Genomic DNA, 25,459 nt, shown 5'->3' with positions numbered 1-25,459 from the left:
TTTCTGAAAATTCAGTGTCCAGCCGAACTCTTGCAGAGTTCGCACAGTGATGTCCAAATCCTCCTTTAGAGCAGACAAAGACTCTGCTCAAAGAAAGAGATTGCCTAGTACTGCGATCCCCCTCAGCCTGAGCAAGGCCAACACTTTTGTAAACACCTGAGGAGCTGAGGCGAGACCAAAGGGTAACGCCCAAAATTGATAATGCTCCTCTCCCACGGCAAGGCGAAGGAAACGCTGATGCCCGACATAAATTGGGATATGAAGGTAAGCGTCCTTGATAACGATAGAAGCCGGAAAATCCCCTTGATGAAAGGATGCCACTACCGTGCGAATGGACTCCATCCGAAATTTCTGAACCCGCACAAAGCGGTTCAGAGCCTTGAGGGCCAAGATCAGACGTACTTATCCTTCCTTCCTGGGAACAGTAAACGGATTTGAATAAAATCCCTGAAAACGTTCCAACTCTGGAACCGGCACAATTACTCCCTGTGATAACAGTGGAAGGAAAGAACTGCGCTGGAGGCAAGGACCAAAACTCAATCTTGTAACCGGACCGATTCCACCTGTGGACCCATTTGTCTTGAATGAGTGAGGTCCACAGGTCAGGAAAGAAACAAAGACGTCCCCCCACCGCAGATACGGGCGAGGGCATCCCTTCAGGCAGAGGAGGGCTTGTCTGTGGGGCCAGCGGAACCTGCTTTTGACTTCCCAACCCAGGGTCTCTTGGAGCCTCCCGCAAAGTTACGGGTGGAAATTGATCCCTTGTCCTGCGAACCTGCTGGACAAAAGGGCCGTTTGCGAGCAAAGAAGAAAGGACCAAGTTTACGACGAGGCTCTTTGCAACCTGAAGAAGCATCGTACCCTTACCTCCCACAAAGACGGTCTCCTGCAAAGGGTAGATCAGCCAGCACCTTTTTGAAAGCCTTGTCCGCAGACCAGTATTTCAACCAAATCATGCTGTGAAGAATCACAGCTGTCACAGACACCCTGCAAGCCAAAGGGGCCACATCCAGGGAGGTATCACAGATAAACTGAAACCCCCGTTATCAACTGATCCACCAGCTCTGCCAGTTCAAGGGGATGTTGACGCCCTTTCAGATCCGGGCACAGAAGCTTTGCCCAATCCATGGTGGTCTGGGAGACCAAGGTGATGGCAAACACCGGCCACAAAAGTGAACCTGCCACGGTGAAAAGGTATTGGATCAGAGCCTCAGCTCTCTTGTCCACAGGGTCCTTAAAAGACAGGGAATCCACCACCGGAGGAACCATCAACCTCTTCAATAGAGACTCCTCAAAGAGATCTCTCCTAGCGAAACGTTTAGGTATGCCAACCATGTGTTTCAGTAATCCCCACTGACTAGCGACAATTTTGTCGAAATAGGCAGGAAAAGGGAACACTTTAGTCACCTTGGATGGTCTATGGGTGCCAAATTGCACCGGCTCAGCCGCAGCTGCATTAGCTGTGTCCTCCAGTTTTAAAGTTTCCCACACTGATACAATCAGTTCCTCCACAAGCGCCTTTTCATGTGTGGCCGGAGTGGAAGAGGATTCATCCTCACTGTCACAACACTCAGGGTGTGCTGACGCAGACCCCGTGGGATGACTCACGTCCGTGGTGGCCAAATCAACCTCAGAATCTGAAAAAGCAGAGGATACAGGTGAAGGCGAGGGCGCTTCTTGCTAGGCCACTTTTGATATCAACTGATGTGATATCAAATTTGGAAACTAGTGACTGCAGGACCACCATCATGGCCGCCAGGGCAGACTGAGACCCAGAGGGTCCCACAGCTTCCGAGAGTGGTGACCCATGCTCCAGGGACTTCATGGTTAACCCAGAGACCGCTCGCAATATGTGAAAAAAAATTGCAAAAAAAACCCCTCACCGCTGCAGTGGTAGTACTACAAGCCCCAGCGCAACAGCGGCGCTGCTATAGAAGGAGGGAGCTGTACACCTGCAGGGACTCACCACCACTGACTTAGGGAAGGATACAGAGCGCCAAGCTGCTAGCCATGCGACGATCAGAGAGGAGGAGGAAGCACCGTCCCTGCCACTAGAGGCCCACCGCCGCATCACCGCTCCAGTCTACAAGAAAATGGCCACCACATTGATTTCAATGGGAAACTCCAAAAACATGGCCGCCAGACTACACAAACATTGCCGCTCAAGCTTCAGAACAGCCATCTACAGTAAAATGGCAGTGCCATGTGGCGTGGCACAGCACCCAGGACCCCCAACAGCCCTCCATGTACTTGTAATCCGCCAGGGGGGCCCTAACCGGGGCCCCCACTCTGACATTGCCACATAAAAATTTTATTGTGAGCTGTCTGAGGCGCGCTCCTTCCTCTGCAGCCCAACACTGCATGACACCATACCTGAAAGTAGCCTAGCCACCACGGGGAGGGGGAACTAAGGGGGTAGGGGAGGGTGACATGTACAGGGAAACCACTAAATGGGAAGGAAGGGCACATAGGGGGCCTACCAACCTGAGGTAAGGTCCCACGTTCTACCCGAACATTTCCCCAGAGGAAATAGATGACACTACTCCCCACACCCTGGAACTGAGCGGGCACCACTCTGGGCAGTCCACCGCACCATCTTGGAATGAGGGTGCTGTGGGCCAGAGGTACGCTGCAACTAAGGTCGTGACCAGGGCTATGCGTCCTCGTGAGGTGTTTCACTCACCGGCCAGCCCCCATCCAGTGGGGCTATGTCGTGGTCAACCTAGCACGGAGCTAAAGTTGGGTCGCACTCACTGGCCAGACTGGGAAGACCATAAAGATCTAGGATATTCAATGCGTTGCCCAGTCCGGCAGTTGATTGTAGTTCTCACAGGAACCAAACTGATTGAGGTTCTCACGGGGATAGAAATAAATAAAAGAAAAAAAATTCCATTTAAAAAAGGAAAAAAATGCCAGGACCAGTGATCCCAGCAAGGAACCAGGTCCTTACTCCTGACTGACTCCTGGCAGAAAAAACTGAAGTCCTGTGGCAGGAAGTGGGAGTATACTCCCTAGGACTGCTCTAGGGGCGTAGTCAAATTTGTTTCCGCCTAGTCCTACTCCTATGGAGAGCAGCATAACCCAAGGGTCAAAAAAGATATGGAGCTGTGTCCATAAATGAACGAAAGAGAAAATACTGATTTTAACTTGTAAGCAATAAGTGTCAGAAAAAGGGTTAGTTTTTAAGAGATTAAACTACCCTCACTTACAGTCGAAAGTTAATTCCTTTGATCTAAAATATGGATATGCAAACTGTGGCCCTCCAGCTGTTGCAAAACTACAAGTCCCATCATGCCTCTGTCTCTGGGTGTCATGCTTGTGGCTGTCAGAGTCTTGCTATGCCTTTATGGGACTTTTAGTTCTGCAACAGCTGGAGGGCCACAGTTTGTATATCCCTGATCTAAAAGAATAAAATAATGCATTGCATTGTAAAACATTGTGTTTATAGTTATCTAGTAGCCTTAACAATGTTGATAAACATTTGGAGGCTCTTTTTTTTTTGAATGAGCAGAGAACAGCTCTGTATGAATTGAGAATATGCAGTTTTAAGATTGTGAGAGGGGGGAGGATTGAGATCACAAGTTTTTAATCATGCAGCTCGAATATACATACACACACACAAAAGTCGTAGGCAGGTCTGAAAAAATGCTATAGATTAAGAATGCAGGAATTAAAGGGTTATTTATATATATATATTTTTTTAGCAATCAACAAAATGGAAAGTAAACAGAAGAGAAATCCAAATCAAATCAAAAATTTGATGTGACCACCCTTTGCCTTTAAAAGCAGCAATTCTTCTAGGTTCACTTGCACACAGTTTTTGAAGGCATTTGGCAAGTAGATTGTTTCAAACATCCTGGAGAACTAACCACAAATCTTCTGTGGATATAGGGTGCCTCGAATCCTTCCCTCTTCATGTAATTCCAGAAAGAATCAATGTTGAGATCAGGGCTCTGTGGGGGCCAAAGCATCACTTCCAGGACTCCTTGTTCTTCTTTACACTTAAGATAGCTCTTAATGACATTGGCTGCATGTTTGGGGTTGTTTTCCTGCTGCAGAATAAATTTGGGGCCAGTCGCACTCCTCCCTGATTGTATAGCATGATGGAGAAATATGTGCCTGTATTTCTGAGCATTGGAGGATACCATTGATCCTGACCAAATCTCCAACTCCTTTTGCAGAAATGCAAGAACCAAGCTTCCAAGCAACTTCCACCATTCTTCAGTGTTGCCTGCAGACACTCATTATTGTACCTCTCTCCGGCCTTTTGGCAAACAAACTGCCTCTTTTTACAGCCAAATATTTCACATTTGACTCCTCAGTCCAGAGCACTTCCTGCCATTTATCTCCACCCTAGGTCCTACATTTTCCTTCAAAGCTGAGTCGCTATAGTTATAGAATGGATATGGGCTGAAAGTATACTCTCAGGTTTAATTTGAGGGTATCATCCAAATAGGACGAAGGGTTCAGGAATTACAGCTCATAGAAATAGCCCCCCCCCCCTTTTTCAAGGGACCAAAAGTAATTTGCAATTAAATCAAAAGCTGTTTCATGGCCAGGTGTAGGTTACCGCTTCATTGTTTCTTCATCAAATAAGCAGGTAAAAGGTCTGGTGTTGATTCTAGGTGTAGTATTTGCATTTGGAATCTATTGCTGTTAACCTACATCATGCTTTTAAAGGAGTTGTCCATGCAAGTGAAGCAGGCCATTGTAAAGCTAAAAAAATTAAACAAATCCATCAGAGAGATAGCAGCAACATTAGGAGTGGCCAAATCAACAGTTTGGTACATTATTAGGAAAGAAGGACGCACTGGTGTGCTCAGCAACATAAAAAAGCCTGGAAGTCCACAGAAGACAAGTGGTAGATGATCGCAGGATCCTCTCTATGGTAAAGAAAAACATATTCACAACATCCAGACAAGTGAAAGACACTCTCCAGGAGGTGGGCGTATCATTGTTAAAGTCTACAAGAGAAGACTTTACTAGAGCAAATACAGAGGGTTAAATACAAGGTGCAAAACATTCATAAGCCTGAAGAATAGAAAAGACAGATCTGACTTTGCCAAAAAAACATCTAAAAAAGCCAGACCAGTTCTGAAAAAGCATTCTTTGGATGGATGAAACTTAGATTAATCTGTACCAGAAAGACAGGAAGAAAAAAGTATGGAGAAGGCTTGGAACAGCTCATGATCCAAAGCACACAACATGTAAAACATGGTGGAGGCAGTGTGATGGCATGGGTATGCATTGCTTTCAGTGGCACTGGGTCATTTGTGTTTATTGATGATGTGACAGAAGACAGAAGTAGCCGGATTAATTCTGCAATGTTTAGAGATATTCTGTCAGCCCAGGTTCAGACAAATGCAGCAAAGTTGATTGGATGGTGCTTCACAGTACAGATGGACAATGATCAAAAACACAAAAAGCAACCCAGTAGCTTTTGAAGGAAAATAAGTGGAATGTTCTGCAATGGCCGAGTCAATCGCCTGATCTCAACCCAATTGAGCATGCATTTCACTTGCTGAAGGAAAAACTAAAGGCAGAAAGACCCACAAACAAAGAACAACTGAAGACAGCTGCAGTTAGCGCCTGGCATACATGATTATATTCATTTGTTCAAATACATTTGAGCCCCTGAAAATGGGGGGACTGTGTATAAAAATGTTTGCAGTTCCTAAAATTTGTACTTGATATTTATGTTCAACCCCTCGAATTAAAGCTAAAAGTCTGCACTTCAAATTCATTTGGATGGTTTAATTTAAATTTTATCCTAGTGGCATACAGAGCCAAAAGTATGAAAATTGTGCCTGTGTCCATATATATATATATATATATATATATATATATATATATATATACACACACACACACACACACACACACACATACATACATACTGTATACATATATACACATACATACACACACAGCTGCAAGAAAAAGTATGTGAACCCTTTGGAATGATATGGATTTCTGAACAAACTGGTCATAAAATGTGATCTGATCATCATCTAAGTCACAATAGGCAATCACAGTCTGCTTAAACTAATAACACACAAAGAATGAAATGTTGCCATGTTTTTATTGAACACACCATGTAAACATTCACAGTGCAGGTGGAAAAAGTATGTGAACCCTTGGATTTAATAACTGGTTGAACCTCCATTGGCAGCAATAACTTCAACCAGTTTCCTGTAGTTGCAGATCAGACGTGCACAACGGTCAGGAGTAATTCTTGACCATTCCTCTTTACAGAACTGTTTCAGTTGAGCAATATTCTTGGGATGTCTGCTGTTAATCGCTTTCTTGAGGTCATACCACAGCATCTCAATCGAGTTGAGGTCAGGACTCTGACTGGGCCACTTCAGAAGGCGTATTTTCTTCTGTTTAAGCCATTCTGTTGTTGATTTACTTCTATGCTTTGGGTCATTGTCCTGTTGCAAGACCCATCTTCTGTTAAGCTTCAGCTGGTAGACAGATGGCCTGAAGTTCTCCTGCAAAATGTCTTGATAAACTAGGGAATTCATTTTTCCTTCGATGATAGCAATCAGTCAAGGCCCTGACACAGCAAAGCAGCCTCAAACCATGATGCCCCCACCACCATAATTCACAGTTGGGATGAGGTTTTGATGTTGGTGTGCTGTGCCACTTTTTCACCACACATAGTGTTGTTCTTCCAAACAACTCAACTTTGGTTTCATCTGTCCACAGAATATTTTGCCAGTACTGCTGTGGAACGACCAGGTGCTCTTGTGCAAACTGTAAACGTGCAGCAATATTTTGTTTGGACAGCAGTGGCTTCCTCTGTGGTATCCTCCCATGAAATCCATTCTTGTTTAGTGTTTTACATATTGTAGATTCGCTAACAGGGATGTTAGCATTTGCCAGTGACTTTTGTAAGTCTTTAGCTGACACTCTAGGATTCTTCTTCACCTCATTGAGCAGTCTGCGCTTTGCTCTTGCAGTCATCTTTCCAGGACGACCACTCCTAGGGAGAGTAGCAGCAGTGCTGAACTTTCTCCATTTATAGACAATTTGTCTTACAGTGGACTGATTAACAGCAAGGCTTTTGGGGATACTTTTATAACCCTTTCCAGCTTTATGCAAGTCGACAATTCTTAATCGTAGGTCTTCTGAGAGCTCTTTTGTGCGAGGCATCATTCACATCAGGCAATGCTCTTTGTGAAAAGCAAACCCAGAACTGGTGTGTGTTTTTTATAGGGCAGGGCAGCTGTAACCAACACCTCCAATCTCATCTCATTGATTGGACTCCAGTTGGCTGACATCTCACTCCAATTAGCTCTTGGAGATGTCATTTGTCTAGGGGTTGACATACTTTTTCCACTTGCACTGTGAATGTTTACATGGTGTGTTCAATAAAAAAATGGCAACATTTCATTCTTTGTGTGTTATTAGTTTAAGCAGATTGTGATTGTCTATTGTTGTGACTTAGATGATGATCAGATCACATTTTATGACCAATTTGTGCAGAAATCCATATCATTCTAAAGGGTTCACATACTTTTTTTCTTGCAGCTGTATATATATATGGACCTAACTGTGTATGTATGTATATTATATATATATATATATATACACACACATACACACACACACACATACATATTTACACAATGCTGAAAAAAATTAAAGGAACACTTTTTAATCAGAGTATAGCATCAAGTCAATTAAACTCCTGGAATATTGATCTGGTCAGTTAGGTAGCAAGTTAAGTGTCAGAGGTAGTTGTTAATCAGGTTCAGCTGCCTTGGTGTTACTGAAATTAATAACAGGGGCGCTAGATGGGAAACAATGAGACAACCTCCAAAACAGAATGGTTTTACAGGTGGAGGCCACTGAGATTTTTTTTTCCCTACTCATCTCTTCTGACTGTTTTTCACTAGTTTGGCAAAGGTCAGTGTCACTACTGGTAGCATGTGGCGATACCTGGGCCCTATAGAGGTTGCATGGGCATTCCAACTCCTCAGGGATGGCACATAATTATGTGCCATTGCAATAAGGTTTGCTGTGTCTCCCCCTGGTCCAGATTTGGGAGGAAATACCCCAGTACACATACGTTGTCTCAAAAGAAGGGGGAGGGGAAGAGGAAGGGAGGGCGAAAGATAGGGAGGGGGAGAGAGAGAGGGGGGAGAGAGAAGAGAGAGAGGGGGGAGAGAGAGAGAGGGGAGAGAGAGAGAGAGAGAGAGAGAGGGGGAGAGGGGGGAGAGGGGGGGAGAGGGGGAGAGAGGGGGAGAGAGAGAGAGGGTGGGGGGAGAGAGAGAGGGGGGAGAGAGAGAGACTTTTTATTTGTTGTGTCTTTAAAGACCAGGAACTCAAGCACCAATCTTATTAACCACTTGCCGACCGCCGCAGATATACTGCGGCAGGCTGGCTCGGTTCACAGGGAGCGCTCCTGGAGGCGCGGGCGCACCGTCGGAGCCACGCGACTGCACCCATTAGAAAGCCGATCCACGGGCCGGCGGGCGCAATTGATGCCGGGCACCCGTGATCGCTCCCCGTAGAAAGAGAACTACGGTCTGCTATTGTAAACACAGCAGACCGTTGTTCTCTCTGGAATGAACACAGAGCGCCTGTGATCCTCCTATTTAGGATCACAGGTCTGTGTTGATTCCACAAGTCCCTCCACCATACGGTTAGAAAACACCCCCTAGGCTCACAATTAACCCTTTGATCACCCCTGGGTTAACCCCTTCCCTGCCATCGTCATTATTACAGTAACAGTGCATATTTTTAGTAGTAAAAACTGTACTAAAAAAAATAACTGTAGTAATGTCACTGGTCCCCCCCAAAAGTGTAAAAAATGTCAGTTAGGGGTCCGATCTGTCAGCGCAATGTTGCAGTCTCGCTAAAAATCGCAGATCGCCGCCATTATGAGTAAAAAACCAAATGAATAAAAATCTTTCCCTTAGTTCATAGACACGATAACTTTTGCGCAAACCAATCAAAACACATTTTGAGGAATGTTATATAGCAGAAAGTGAAAAAATAGAATTTTTGTAAGAACTTACCGTAAAATTCTTTTTCTGAGTCCTCTGACAGTCGCCGCCCACTCATACAGTCTTCACTACTGGGTATTGGTCTTATCCACAGGAGTAAGCTAGGCAGAAGATTTTGTTAGAAAACATTCACAAAAACTTTGCATAGACACACCTATAGGGGGCTGTCCCTCTGGTCCAATACCCCCTTGCTAGCAGCATTCCCAATTCAGTTTGGTAGCAAGCAGTGGATAGTCCATGAACCCCAAAAGAGGGGCGGGGGGCGGCGGCGACTGTCAGAGGACTCAGAGAAAATAATTTTACGGTAAGTTCTTACAAAAATTCTATTTTCTCTTACGTTCTCTGACAGTCGCCGCCCACTCATACAGTCTTCACTACTGGGATGTCCCAAAGCAGTGTAGATGTGAGGGGTGGGAAACGTAACTGTCTCAAAGGCAACGCAGCACCCAAATCAGAGAAAAGAACCTTATCTGAACCAGAAAAGTAACACAATGGGTAACAGGAAAGCTCAACAGGAGCGAACAAACCCAGGAAAGCAAATTAACCAGGGAAAAAACCCCAACAGGAAGGGATAGGCTAAAAAACGCCATGTCTCCCCTAAGGCACTGCCGCACTTTGCGGCCAAGGGAGGCATCTGCCGACGCTAAAACATCAAGCTTTGCACACCTGGGACACCAACGCCTGATTGCAGAAGGCCCAAGACGCACTCACCGCTCTGGTAGAGTGCACCGTGACAGGGAAGGGCGGAGCCCGTTCCGTAAGCTTATAAGCTTGTACAATCGTCTGTCTGATCCATTTAGAAATGGTTGCCGCAGACGCAGCCATACCCTTGCGAGGTCACTCAAGAAGGACAAAAAGAGAATCCGACTTTCTGAAGGATTCAGTAGACGACAGGTAAACCCTGATCACCCGGACCACATCCAAGGAATGCAAGGCAAACTCCTTAGGATGCTTAGGATTCGCACACAGCGAAGGCAAGACAATGTCCTCATTGAGATGGAAATCAGACACCACCTTTGGAAGGAAAGATTGATGAGGTCGCAAGACCACCTTATCCCTATGAACAACCAGGTAGGGGGAGCGGCAAGATAGGGCCGCCAACTCCAACACCCTGCGAGCAGATGTGATCGCCACCAGAAAAGCGACTGTCCGTGACAGCACAGGCAGAGGAATCTCCCGGATGTTCTCAAATGGAGGAACAAAATGCAAACAGGATGCAAAACGGACAAAACCAAGTTCAAGTCCCAAAAAGGCAAGGGTGCCCGCCTAGGGGGGAGCCAGATGACGCACCCCTTGAATAAAGGTGCGGATCAAGGAGTGTGACGCCAAGGGGCGCTGGAAAAGAATGGCCAGCGCAGATACCTGACCCTTGATAGTCGTCAGTGCAAGACGCTGGCTGGTCCACACCAGATTGCAGAAAGGCCAACACCCTCGCCACCGAAAAGGAGCGAGGATGGAAACCCTGCGATTCGCACCAGGCGAAATAGGCCTTCCAGGTACAATAATAAATCTTACCGGACAAGGCCTTCCTTGCCTTGAGTAAGGTAGGAATGACCGCCGACGAGAGACCCCGATCTCTCAAGACCTGGCTTTCAACAGCCACACTGTTAAAGCCAGCAACTGTAAAGCAGGGTGGAAGATCGGCCCCTGAGACAGCAGATCGTCACGTAGTGGGAGCCGCCAAGGAGGCTCGACGACAGTTGCATGATGTCCGCGTACCAAGACCGGCGCCGACAGTCTGGGGCCACTAGAATCACCAACCTGCGAAGGAACCTGGACAACAACTGAATCATGGGGAAGGCATAAATCAGGCGATACCGATTCCAAGGCACCACCAGCGCTTCCGAGGCATCTGCCAGAGGATCGCGTGTTTTTGCCACGAACCTTCCCACCTTGTTGATTAGACGAGACGCGAACAGATCCACGTCCGGGGATCCCCATCACGCACACAGCATCTGAAACACCTCCGGGTGTAGGGACCATTCCCCCTGGTCCAGGGACTGACGGCTCAGATAGTCGGTCTGCCAGTTCTCCACACCTGGAATGTGAACTGCCGAAAGCGCCGAGACCTGTATCTCGGCCCAAGACAGAATCTCGACCACTTCCTTGGCCGCCCGTGCACTCCTGGTGCCCCCTTGGTGATTGATGAAAGCCACCGCAGTCGCGTTGTCCGTCTGCACACGCACAGGGCGGCCCCGAAGCTGATCCGACCAACGGAGCAAACGCAGTCTGATCGCTCTCAGTTCCAAGACATTGATCGGTAGAGAGGATTCCTCCTCCGACCAAGTGCCCTAGGCAGACAAATTGCCCAGAACGCCACCCCAGCCCGACAGGATGGCGTCCGTGGTGATCACCGTCCATAACAGCCGGAAGGATTTCCCTTCCGTCAGAGCCGGAGACCGGAGCCACCACAGAAGATCTGCTCTGACTTGGTGGCTCAAAGATATCCTCCTGTCCAAGGACTGAGGATGCCTGTCCCACCTGGCCAGAATCTCCGCTTGCAGAGATCGTGTGTGGAACTGTGCAAATGGTACCGCCTCGAAGGCTGACACCATCAATCCCAGGGACCGCATGCAGGTTCTGAGCGATGAGGATTCGTTGTCCCTGAGGAACCTGACCTCGTTCTGTAGAGTCTGGAGTTTGTCCTCCGGCAGGAAGACTTTCACCTCGGCGTAGTCCAGAACCATCCCCAGGTAAGGGAGGTGAACAGAAGGAGACAATGTCGACTTCTGAAAATTGATGGTCCACCCGAACTCCTGGAGCATCTGAACCGTGGTTGACAGATCGTGCAACAGAGTGGCACTGGAGCTCGACCTTAACAGGATATCGTCCAGATATCCAAGGATTGCATTGACAGGAGCCAATACTTTGGTAAACACCCTTGGAGCCGAAGCGAGACCGAAAGGCAACGCCATGAACTGATAGTGCTCCTCCCCGATTGTGAATCGGAGGTACCTCTGATGACCTTTGTAAATGGGGATGTGTAAATACGCATCCTTGAGGTCAATGGAAGCCTGGAAATCTCCCGGGCTCAGGGAGGCCACCACCAATCGGAGGGATTCCATGCGGAACTTTTGAACCCGCACGAAGCGGTTCAGAAACTTTAAGTCCAGAATTGGACGCACCTTGCCCTCCTTTCTGGGCACCGTGAACAGATTTGAGTAGAGACCCCGAAACCTGTCCCGATGTGGCACCAGGACTATCACCCCCTGGGCAAGGAGATCCTGAACCGCCCGTTGAAGATCGTGGAAACGATCTGGGGTCAAATGAAGATTTGAAGGAAAGAATCTGTCTGCTGGGTGCGATCGAAATTCGATCTTGTACCCTGACCGAATGAGTTCCTGAACCCATCTGTCTTGAATCTTGGCCAGCCAAGGTCAGGGAAAACAGCGCAGACGTCCCCCCACCCCGGAAACGGGTGAGGGCGCCCCTTCAGGTCGAGGCGGACTGGGCCGCCGTGCCAGTGTGGGCGGCTTTAGGCTTGCCCACCCAAGGCTTCTTCTGGCCCCCAGAAGCCTTGAAGGATTTGCCCTTGTCTTGTGCCTTGAAGGCACGAAAGAGTTTAAAGGAAGGGCCCCGCCTACCACGGAAAGACTTGCCCCTGGACACCTGGGGCAGCAGTGTGCTTTTACCCCCAGTGACCCTCTTAACCAATTCGTCTAGTGAGTCCCCAAAATGGCGATTCCCTGCATAAGGGATGTCAGACACAGTCTTCTTGGAAGTCTGGTCGGCCGACCAGCTTTTTAACCACACGATGCGACGGATCGTCCCTGCAACCGCAGAAAAGCGGGAGACTAAAGGGGCCTTATCCAAGGCCGCGTCACACAGGTATAAAACAGCCTGAATAATTTGGTCCACCATTTGCAGAGTAGCCGGAGGGGCGGAATCAGCCACAAGGGTGCGTCTTAGCACCTTAGTCCACTCCACCACAGCCTGAGAGACCATTACTGAGGCGAACACAGGTTTCATCAAGGAACCTGCCACCATATAGGAGTGGCGGGTAAGAGATTCCACCCGCCGGGTCCAGGAACACCGGAGAATCCTCCGCGGGCATCAGAGTGGCTTTATTTAACCTGGATACCGTGTTAGGGGCCACAGTCCAGCGCGAATCTGTCGGAGACGCAAAGGCATAATGGTACTGAAACCGCTTAGGTACCACAAAATTGCGCTTTAAATTGCGCCATTGTTCGTTCACGGTTTCGTGAAACTCAGCGGGACAGGGAAACACCTGAACCGACTTCTGGGTTCTGCGGGTCCCAAAAGAAGACCGCTTACCCGGCGGGTGGGGCTCATCCTCTAAATGTAGCGTGTCTTTAACAGAGCTAATGAGCGCAGACATTGCAGCGCGTTCTCTGGCCAACCCGGAGGGGGGAATCCTCCCCCTCCTCCCCATCCGACTGAGACCCAGGGGGTACACTGTCCGTGGCAACCATATCTAGCTCCGAATCAGAAGATTGAGGAAGCCTGGGCCTTTTCTTAGAAGCCCGCTTAGACATCAACAGATCCACTTTTGAAGCTAAAGTCGCGAGTGCAGCAGTAAGCGAGACTATTGCAGAGGATTCAGGAGTACCAGAACCCTCCATCAGAGCTGGGGGGAATTTGCTATCCTGGGACTCCATAAAACAAACTTAGAAATTTTATGGCGCTGGCCCTTTAAATTGGCGATAGCGGCGGTTCCCACCGCAATGTACCGCAATGAGTGACTAGCCTGTGCTACTAAGCACTGAAGGATATAACTGCCAGCAGAGATGGAAACCCGTAAAAATAGCAGAAAAGCCCCCCAGAAGTGTATCTATACAATACCACGCTGCCAGCTCAATCTGAGTGCTTGGAGAGAGGAAATTATGTCACGCCACTAGAGGCTGAACATAGGTCTGAGCCACAAGAAAATGGTTGCCAATGTAAGTCTGTGGGAGGCTCAGAGAAAATGGCCGCCGAGCACATGGGGAAACACATTGCCCACACTAAAGATGGTGCCCGAAAGGGCGCCAAGCATTACAGAGGAAATGGCTGCTACCCTTACATGAGGCCAAACAGCCTGCCCACACCTGAAATGGCGGCCCAGCGATTTTACACCGCTGCTGGTCTGTACCCCCAAAATGTAGCACAAGCACCACAAGGGACACAGGGACCCCCACACTGCGGCAGGACCACTATAGCGCCCCCGCAGGGACCATGAGGGACACACGGGAACCATACAGACAGACATGAGGGGGAAAACACAGACTCCAAATAGATTGCCATCCCCATAACAGAGGCCCCACATACACCCCCCCGACAGAAAATGCCATAGACAGAGTGGTAGCATGGTACTCACCGATCCAGCGAAAACGTGGGTGCCACTCTGACTGAAAGCCTCCCACTCAGGGTGGGGGTGCCGTCAGTCGAACAGGACACTAGCAACACGCGGCGTACCGCAGTTGAGACATCCTAGCGAAGTAGCCACTCTACAGGCTTTGTCCCTGAGGACAGGGACAGGTCGTTTGCGAGGCCAGGACGTACGCATAGCCTGCTAACGCTCAATGGCAGGCTGGGATTCCGTAAGGCTTTAGTACAACCAGTGCGATTCCCAGCTCCGCAAACGCTGTAGTCTTCCGAAGTCTGACTAACTAAGCGCAGGAATAAATAAAAAGCTATCGGTGTAAAGAAAAATCACTTAGCAGAAATAAAAATCAAGAAGCAGAAGAAAAGGCTGAGACTGCAGCCCCAGCCAAGGGAAGCCTGCCTATTCCTAACTAGGCAAAAGACAAACTGAATTGGGAATGCTGCCAGCAGGGGGGTATTGGACCAGAGGGATAGCCCCCTATAGGTGTGTCTATGCAAAGTTTTTGTGAATGTTTCTAACAAAATCTTCTGCCTAGCTTACTCCTGTGGATAAGACCAATACCCTTTAGTGAAGACTGTATGAGTGGGCGGCGACTGTCAGAGGACATAAGAGAAAGTATTGTGGTTTTTTTTTCCAGAATTGTCACTTTATTTTATTTATAGCGCAAAAAATAGAAATATCACAGGTGATCAAATATCACCAAAAGAAAGCTCTATTTGTGGGGAAAAAAGGACATCAATTTTATAAGGGTACAGTGTTGCACGACTGCGCAATTGTCAGTTAAAGTAACGCAGTGCCGAATCGCTTGGTCATTAAGGGGGCAAAACCTTTCGGTCCAGAAGTGGTTAAAGAAGGAAGGAACACAGGAACCTGCACAGACTGGCAGACATTACAGGCCATTCCTGCTCTTGCGTGCAGGGTCCTGGTACAGTCCCTCTTTGCCATTAGGCCATAGCAGCCGATTCAACATGAAGCCCTCTGTACCCCAAAAGGAGAGTTAGGAATAAGACATGATAAATCCCATGATAGGAAAATCTTCAGAAAAACCTGTAGACACATCCATCGTCTATGGATACAAGCTAACAAAAACAATGATTAACTGAGTTGGGAGGGTTAATGTCTGAATAGGAATTTCTGTCTTTTTTTGGCCACTGTCCATTCACCTGACATGTAGTAATACAACCCAACTAGCCATGAATATCAAGCCCAGCGCTGCAATACCTGAAGTTTTAATCTAAAACCTGCCTTTCTTGGTAAACTATTTATTATACTGACATTTTACCTTGATAATGCTGCAGCAATTTGTTTATTCGAATATCCCATACTTTTACTGTACTATCCGCACCAGCAGACGCTACACATGTTCCCGATGGGTTGAAGTTCACATAGTTGGAATGCCTGAAATCAAAGAGAATAAGCAGTCATTTCACAATGATGTAAAAAAGTGGATTTTTTTATAGCTTACCTGTAAAATCCATACATCATGGGACACAGAGCCATATCCATTACTATATGGGTTATACGCCACCTATAGGTGAATGGGCACTGGCAACCAATCAGACAGGAAGTTGCCCTATATAACCCCTCCTACACAGGAAGTACCTCAGTTTTTTAGCCAGCAATAGACGTCCCATACAAAAGGGGAGGGGACCTCTGTGTCCTATGATGTACTCCAAGAAATTGATTTTACAGGTCAGCTGTAAGAAAAATCCACATTTCTTTATCGTACATCACAGGACACAGAGCCATTTTCATTACCATATGGGACGTCCCATAGCAATGCACTTGAGGGCAGGGGCACACCGTAAATACCGCCATCAGACCACAAGATCTACATAGCTGCCTGCAGAACACTGTGACCCAATGCAGACTCCTCCCGGGTCCTATCATCCACTTGATAGAATCTAGTGACGTATGCACTGATGACCAAGTCGTGGCCTTGCAAATCTGAGCCATAGAAGCTTGATGACGAACTGTCCAAGAGGCAGCTACTCTTCTGGTAGAGTGTGCCTTTATTGGAAAAGGTGGCACCTTCCCTTTCAAACCATACGCCTGCATAATAACCTGGGTAATCCATTGAGAAATCGAAGACTTATATGCTGCTTGCCCTTTCCTGGACCCTTCTGACAGCATGAAAAAAAAGGTCGGTCTTTCGAATCTGAGCTTACTTTTTCAAGTAAATCTTAAATGCACGAACTACATCAAGAGAATGTAATAACTTTTCCTCCGCTGTTTGAGGATTTGGAAACAAGGAAGGCACTAGAATGTCCTGATTTCAATGAAAAGCGGACACCATCTTGGGCAAAAAACCTGGGTGTGGACTTAGAATCACCCTATCTTGATGTAAAATCAAGAATGGCTCTTTACAAGAAAGAGCTGCTAGTTCTGATACTCTTCTGGCTGAAGTTATCAAAATCAAAAAGACCAATTTTCTGGCCAAAAGAACCAGGGGAATATGCCCCATGGGCTCAAAAGTCTGTTTCTGTAAAACTGCCAGCACCAAATTTAGATCCCAAGGACACAATGGTGGCTTCACTGGTGGAAGCATATGCAATACCCCTTTAAGGAAGGCTTGAACCAAGGAATGTAATGCAATTGTTCTCTGGAAAAAACTGATAAGGCTGAAATTTGACCATTAATAGTGCCTAAGGCTAATTTCATATCTACACCTACTTGTAAGAAGGCTAGAATTCTCCCGACAATATATTTGCAGGGATGTAATTTCCTGGCCTCACACCAAGTAATGTAAGATTTCCAGACTCTGTAATAAATGCCTCTAGAGACTGTTTTTCTAGCATTTATCAGGATAGAAACTGCAGGGCCAGATATACCCCGGTCTTTCAAAATCAAGGTTTCAATAGCCAAGCTATCAAATTTAGGGACTGTAAAGCAGGGTAGAATATCAGACCTTGAGAGAGCAGGTCTGGACGCAGTGGAAGAGCCCAAGGCCTTGCTACTGGCAATTTTTGAATTTGTGCATATCAAAACCTCCTCAGCCATGCTGGAGCAACCAGGATCACTGGTTTTCCCCTCTAGCTGGATTCTGCGTAACAGACGTGGCAGCAGCTGAACCGAAAGAAAGGCATAGATCAGGGAAAACTCCTCCCAAGGAGTCACCAAGGCATCTACTCCGACTGCGAGTGGATCCCTGGTCCAAGACACAAATCTCTTCTACTTGTTGAACCTGGATGCCAATAGTTCCACATCTGGGAGCCCCCAGCGTTGGCAAATCAATGCAAAGATCTTGGTTGTAGGGACCATTCTCCTGGAAACATCTGTTGATGACTTAGAAAGTCTGCCTGCCAGTTTTCTATTCCTGGAATGAAAACTGCTGATAGGCATGGAACAAATTTTTCTGCCAAAGATAGGATGATCTCCACCTCCTTCTGGGCTAACTGACTTTTGGTGCCCCCCTGATGGTTGATATAAGCCACGGCTGTGGCATTGTCGGATTGTAACCTGACAGGGTAACCCCGAAGTCTGGACGTCCAGTACTTTAATGTCAGACAAACTGCTCGGATTTCCAAGACATTGATGGCTCCCTCCAGAACTGCCCCCCAGCCGGAGAGACTGGCATCTGTAGTCACTACTTTCCAGACTACCGGAAGAAAGGAATTCCCTTTCTCCAAATTTCTGGTCATCAACCACCAACTTAAGACACTGACTTACTCTTGGTACCAAAGACATGCACCAGTCTAGGGACTGGACCTTTCTGGTCCATGCTGAAGGAATGTTGTTCTGTAAAGGTCTGGCATGGAATCGAGCAGAGGGAACTGCTCTGAATGAGGATCCCATCTCCCTAATAACCTTCCTATGGATCGAACCAGATCTTTCAGGTCTGTGACCTTTCTTGATGGCAAGAATACCTTTGCCTGCATTGTGTCCACAAGGAAACACAGATATTCCAGAGGCTGGACCGGCTGTAATGCTGACATTGCCAAGTTCAGAATCCAGCCTGAATTAACAATCTCTGGGATTGAGAGGCCGAGTAGGACTCCTCGGGTCCTGACTCCCCAGAAGTGGAAACCTCAGCTTGACCTTCTACAGGGTAATTTACAACTACTTCTTTACAGCTCGCAGGGTGGCTCAGGTAAGGGGGATCTATTACGATTTCTTCATCCTTGTGAAGCTGCAATCAGGCCAGCAATCTTACCCTCAAAGCTGGCCAATGCTGATGCCAAATCTTCCTTGGTGATGTATGCTGCGGCAGAAGCACTAGATGTGGCTACTATGCCTGAAAACAGTAATGGCTCAGACTGGCTAGTCGCCTCTGGCCCTTCAGGGGAGGTAAACACGAAGAAAGCACAACTAGGATCTTCAAGTCCTTTCGGCGGCACCACAGTGCCCGTTCCAGCTGTGCCCCCCCCCCCCCACTCCTCTTTCAGGACATTGCTCTTAGGCAAGACAAACTTGAGGTACTAACTTTAGTGCACTCAAGGCTTGTGCCAAGCTATACAGCTTATCACACACAGCACTGCTTACACAGCACTGCTTATCCCAAAATAACAGAACCAGCAAGCAGTGACTCGCGCAACCCAGCTGCTGCTGCTCTGTGTCTCCTCCAGCCTTGACAGAGACTTGCGCGCTGGAAACACTTCCTTAAGAAATTGCGCAGTTTGCACTTTTCCTGTGCAAGTGTGGTGTGCTACGTGACGTCCACGTGCACGCCAATCACATCATGGCACGCCCCTCCTGACTTCATGCGTACGCTTGTGCTTAAATGGTGAACATTCACGTGCGCGGACGATCCTTCGCCACAGACACGCCAGTGAAGGCGTTGCATTGCCGGAGCTTTCCGAGGAGAAAAATGCGTGGGCACTTTCGCACCAAGGCAAAATTCTGTACGCCAAACAACATAAGGTGAGAGCAGATTAAGCAAACAAAGTGCGTTTTGTCACAGCTGATACACCTTACAGGTGATCAGCACAGGGTGAAAACAATATGTTTAAACAAACAGGGTGTGCTTTAACATAGCTGATACACCTACTGTTTTGCATAGGTAGAGCAAAAAACGTTTAAACAAACAAGGTCTGCTTTGATACAGCTAATACCCCTATTGTCTCTTTATAGAGACCAACATGGCACACGGTATCTGTTGTCTTTTAAAGAGAACAGTGCATAAAAATATTTTTAAAGTGGACTTACCAGTCCCGCCGTAGGATTCTGTCTTCTAACAAGAATCCAATCTTCACCCATCATGGTGAGTTTCTGTCACTTGCCGACCTTCAAGGACTGGGTCCCCTTGTTTTTGAGGGGCCACTCCCTTGGACCTGTAGAGCACCCTGCCGGAGCGCCTTTGGGGTTGGTTTTACCAAGGGTCCAGATCCCAGGGTCCAGTGCCTAAAAAGGACAACATTACAGGTAAAACCCTGTATCTCCTTTCCCGAGGCTCAGGTACCATGCTTTTAGTCTTTGACTCTTTGGGATGGATCGGATTGCTAACCTCTTCGATTCAGAGATCTTTGATCAGGGATTGTAGCATAATGTTTCTTTCTTCTTTTTTGAAAAAAGCAAAAAATGTGGAGAGCTTCTCCACCGTGACCATCCCCTTTAAGACACTGGCAAAAAAATGGAGGTACTTCCTGTGTAGGAGGGGTTATATAGGGGGGACTGCCTTTCGGATTGGTTGCCAGTGTCCATTCACCTATAGGTGGCGTATAACCCATATGGTAATGAATATGGCTCTGTGTCCCGTGATGTATGATAAAGAAAGTCTGTTATTCTGCAAATAGAATGCTATGGTAATCCTTGGAAATTATATAAAAGCATGAGATTTAACCACCTCAATATCAGACACTTATACCCCCTTCCTGCCTAAGCCTATTTTCAGATTTGAGTGCTGTCACAAGTTGGATTAAAATTACTCAGTCATGCAACACTGTATCCAAATAATATATAAGCGAAAAAACAAAAAAACGGGATTTTTGACTTACCGTAAAATCCTTTTCTCTGAAGTTCATTGACAGACGCAGCTTCATATTTTTCTTGACCATTGGGTTATACTGCCCCCTACAGGAGTAGGACACTAGGCAGGAAAAATCTTTACCACACCTATGGAGCAGTCCCTGCAGGCATACACCCACTCACTCTGCTATAAGATTTTCGTTTTGCTGCAAGCAGTGTTTAGAAGAAAATACCCCCCATTTAGAAATAGAGAGGTGGGTGCTGCGTCTGTCAATGAACTTCAGAGAAAAGGATTTTACGGTAAGTCAAAAATCCAGTTTTCTCTATCGTTGATTGACAGACGCAGCTCCATATTCTTCTTGACCATTGGGACGTCCCAAAGCAGTATTTGCCTGAGGGGTTGGAAAACAACGCAGAAAAGAACATAAATTTCCCAAAGACTAAACTTAGCCAACCAGTGAACATGGAGCTCAACCAGGAACAACTGGAGTTCACCTAGAAAACATACACCCTCAAAGAGAATATTTTCTCTTTTAAACAGCAGCCTTCAAAACCTTACGGCCAAAAGAAGCATCCGAGGATGCCAACACATTTATTTTGTAGAATTTTGTGAACGTGTGCACAGACGTTGCCGCTTTGCAAACATGCATTACTGACGCCTGATGGCGAAAAGCCCAAGAGGCACTCAGCGCCCTAGTAGAATGAGCCTTCACAGTGAATAAGCCTGTACCACCGTCTGCCTGATCCATCTGGATATGGATCTCGGCAGACGCAGCCAACCCTTTTCAAGGTCCTTCCGTGAGTGTACAAAAAGTCAGTCTGATTTCCTTAAAGATTCAGTAACCGCCAGGTAAACCCTAATTGCCTGAACCACATCCAAAGAATGCAAGGCAATTTCCTTGGGATGCTTTGGCTTCTTCCACCTTAGGAAGAAACGACTGATTAGGTCAAAGTACCATCTTATCTCTGTGGACCACCAGAGAAGGTGAACGGCAGGATAGTGCTGCCAATTCAGATACTCTGCGAACAGAGGTAATAGCCACCAAAAAGGCTACCTTCTGTGACAGTGTAAGCAGAGGAATCTCCCTAATGTTCTCAAAGGGAGGTTTCATAAGAACAGACAGTACCAAGTTAAGATCCCACGGAGGTAACAGAGATCATATCGGAGGAGCCATATGATGTACCCTTGAATAATAATGCGAATGAAAGCATGTGTAGCTAAAGGGCGTTGGAAAAACGCAGCCAAAGCTGACACTTCCAACATTACCCGCCCTCTACGTCCGGCATGACGTCGGGCCACCACCTGAAAGCCCGCCCACTCCCTAGGAAGCTCGGATGAGCGAAGGAGGACTGGCAGGAACAGCGGGCTGCACTGAGCGAGATTCTGCTGTCTTCTCCCGGGACCTCTACTAGCCAGCATGCTTAACCAGTAAATGGTCATTGCTCCAATAGGTACTGTGTCAGTTATCTGAACTTACGTACTCCGGTACTGTCCACCCTGCCCTTCCATACGGAGTCATCCTGCCAACGAGCGCTGACTTGCTTCTCCCCCACAAGTACTACCAATTCTGCAGGACCTCAGTTACCGGCATACATTCTGGTCAGTCTTCACAACTGGCACATTGACTTACCCCACCAAACCTTTTTACCTCTAATTGTAACGCTCCTGCGTTTCTTATATGGTGTGGATTTTCAGCTGCAGAAATAGTTCCACGTCAGTTGTCATGTAAGAGATATGCTGAGATACCATTCCCAACCTCAATGACTCATCATGTGTGGAAGGTCTTATTTCAGCCAGTAAATACACACAATTAGCAAGCTGGTTCCTAGAGTGACTTTATATATGTGGTAACACAATGATGAAGGTTTGAGGGATAGGTTGAGTGGAGGTGGTAGGTGATAGACACTTGAAGGTGAGACAGTAGCAGATGGATGCAGGAAGGTTTAACAATGTTGTATGATAGCAGATGATAGAATAGCAGGTGGACATACAAAAGAGATCAACCCAGTGCAGAAAAGTAGCAGTAGTCTCAAGAGCTAGCAATCTAGTTTATGCAGATGTGATAAACAGTCTCTACTATGCAGAGCTAGATAGTGTAAGCTTAGTATAAGTTTATAGAGAATTCCCCTGCGGGGTACTTAGCACTATTAGCGATACAGCCGAAGGGTGGTTCAGGAGAGGCGGATGATCCAGTAGCGGGATACAGGGATCAGCGCAGCGAGGTTCCGTCAGCGAAGTAAGCTTGCAAGCATGGAAGCTTCAAGCAAGGTTAGCATCCAGATAAGGGTGTTTGAACGAACACATGTGAGTGAGAGCCGACGCCTTAAATAGCCATCTAGTCCGGCGCTGAGTGATGACAGCTCCAGTCTTAAAGGTGTATGCGCACCTTTCCAAAAGTAAATGGTAGGGCGCATACACTTGTGGAAAGTGTAATTTAGGGTACCAAAGGTACCGGAACATTACAATACCCCCCCTTTAAGGCCTGCTCCTGAAGGCCTCTGGAGCTGGTTTGTCTGGGTATCTCGCATGAAAATTGCGGATTAATCTAGGGGCATGTATGTCAGAGGTGTTTAGCCAGGTGTCGTCTTGGGGCCCATAGTTCTTCCATCTAACCAAGTACTGAAGTCTTCTTCTGTAGATACGAGAATCCAGAATCTCTTATCTCGTATTCTTCTCCACCTTCAACTTGTACAGGAGGGGGAGGTGGAATATTAGGCCTTATTCCTTGGTCCGGAACATGGGGTTTTAGTAGCGACACATGGAAAATGGGATGGATTTTTAGGTCCATTGGCAATGTAAGCTGCACTGCAGCTTTTCCAATAAGTTTCTTGATTGGGAAAGGTCCCAAGAACAGAGGTCCAAGCTTTTTGCTAGGGATCTTCAGTCTCAAGTTTTTTGTTGAGAGCCAAACGAGGTCCCCGATAGTATACTGTGGAGAAGGTCTTCTACGAAGATCATAGTACTTCTTTTGTTGACTGTGAGTGTGTGCAATGGTAGTATTTAGTAAACCCAGAGAATCCTTTATTTGGGAAAGATAGTCTGAGGCTACTGGGTTATTTGAAGGAAGGATGCGTGGAGGGAGAAAAGAGGGATGGAACCCATAGTTCAAGTAGAACGAACTCTGCTTGGTTGTACTGTGAGTTGCGTTGTTGTAGGCAAATTCTGCCAGGGGGAGAAGATCCAACCAATCATCCTGTTGGTAAGAAGTGTAACAACGTAAATACTGCTCGATGCATTGGTTGACTCTTTCAGTCTGTCCGTTGGTCTGCAGATGGTAAGGAGAAGTGAGCTTCCGCTCAATCCGTAGTATGTGACATAGTTCTTGCCAGAATTTAGAAATAAATTGGGATCCACGGTCAGACAGAAGAGTTTTTGGGATTCCATGTAATCTGAAGACATGTTTCATAGGAGTTCTGCCGTTTGTTTGGACGAAGGTAGTCTGCAAATAGCAATGAAATGTGCCATCTTTGTCAGATGGTCCACTGACACCAAGATGGTATTAAATCCTTTGGAAGGAGGCAATTCTACGATGAAGTCCAATGACAGAACCTCCCATGGAGTTTGGGGTATTGGTAGACTGCATAGTAGGCCGGATGGTCTCGTAGTGTCAATTTTGGACCTGGCACAGACATTGCATGAAGAGACGAATTTTTGTATAGATGTTTTCATGTCAGGCCACCAGAATTGCCGAGAAATCAAATTGAAAGTCTTTGTCATACCCATATGTCCTGTCATAGGCACATCATGCGATAATTCCAAGATCTTGGTGCATAGGGTAGGTGGTATGTAAAGTTTGTTGTTGTAGTAGAGGAAGCCTTCTGCATCGGTATTTAGTTGTGGTGGGGGTGAATCCAACCTTATACCATGCAGAACCTCTTCCTTCAAGGAACGGACAACTCCAATAATGCGTTTGTGAGGTATTATAGGAACGGAAGGAATTTCAAAGTAATTTTCTTCAGTTAGTCGTGATAGTGCATCCGCCTTTTTGTTCTTATCTGCAGGTGTGTAGGTCACTAGGAAGTTAAACCTTAGAAAGAATAGTGACCATCGTACCTGTCGATGCGAGAGAGTTTTGCTAGTCTGAAGATACTGGAGGTTTTTATGGTCCGTGTATATAATTATTGGTAATTGGGTGCCTTCGAGTAAATGTCGCCAATTCTCCAGAGCCAATTTCATAGCAAGCAGTTCCTTCTCACCCACGGGGTAATTTATCTCGGGACTGCTCAGGGATTTCGAAAAAAAGGCGACTGGATGAAGTGGTGAAGTGGGGGTAGGTCGTTGGGAGAGTATTGCTCCTACTGCCAGGTTTGACGCATCTACCTCCAGAATGTATTGGAGGGATGGGTCTGGATGGCGTAATATGGGAGCGGAAGTAAACCTCGTCTTTAACAAGTGGAAAGCCTTATTTGCTTCTTCTGACCATTTAAATGGTATTTTTATGCTAGTGAGCTGTGTGAGGGGTCTCACAATAGCAGAAAAGTTTTTTATGAACTTCCTGTAGAAATTTGAAAATCCCAGGAATCGCTGTAGCGCCTTGCGTGTAGTTGGTGTAGGCCAATCCTGAATGCAGGATATTTTACTCATGTCCATCTCGATTCCTGTTTTGGATATGATGTAGCCTAGAAAGAGTACCTCATCTTTATGGAACAAGCATTTCTTCAGCTTCACATAAAGATTATGTGCAAGCAATCTCGATAATACAAGTCTTACATGTCTTATGTGTTCAGACAGGGTCCGTGAATATATAAGTATATCGTCCAGATATACCACAACACAGACATCTAGTAAGTCTTTAAAAATATCGTTTATAAATCGTTGGAAAACTGCAGGGGCATTGCATAGGCCGAATGGCATCACAAGATACTCGAACAATCCGTATCTAGTTCTGAACGCAGTCTTCCACTCGTGTCCATCACGGATTCGAATGAGATTGTATGCTCCTTTCAGGTCTAATTTTGAAAAATAGGTAGCTCCACGCACCTGCTCAATGAGCTCAGGGATAAGCGGTAGAGGATAGCGATCTTTTATTGTGATAGCATTCAATTTCCTGTAGTCGATGATAGGTCTGAGACTTGAATCTTTATTGCGAACAAAAAAGAGTCCTGCTGCTGTGGAAGAAGTGGAAGGTCTAATAAAACCTTTTTCCAAGTTCTCATCCAAATAGGTTTTGAGATGGGCAAGTTCATCCTGTGAAAGAGGATAAACATGACC

General features: G+C 46.7%; 1 protein-coding gene across 2 annotated transcripts in view; it reads right to left on the bottom strand.

Moving 5' to 3' along the window:
• POC1B (POC1 centriolar protein B) overlaps positions 1 to 25,459 on the bottom strand; it is a 308,058-nt gene that overhangs the window by 209,953 nt on the left and 72,646 nt on the right. For both annotated transcript variants that reach the window (XM_082252687.1, XM_082252686.1), the window contains one exon: positions 15,626 to 15,741. In XM_082252687.1, coding sequence (XP_082108813.1) covers positions 15,626 to 15,741 — 116 coding nt within the window. The remainder of the gene's footprint in view (positions 1 to 15,625; positions 15,742 to 25,459) is intronic.

This window comes from Pelophylax lessonae (assembly GCF_965119305.1).
Source record: "Pelophylax lessonae genome assembly, chromosome: 4".
Taxonomy (NCBI): Eukaryota; Metazoa; Chordata; class Amphibia; order Anura; family Ranidae; genus Pelophylax; species Pelophylax lessonae.
Note: the sequence above shows the minus strand (reverse complement) of the source record. Positions and strands in the feature narration are given on the sequence as shown.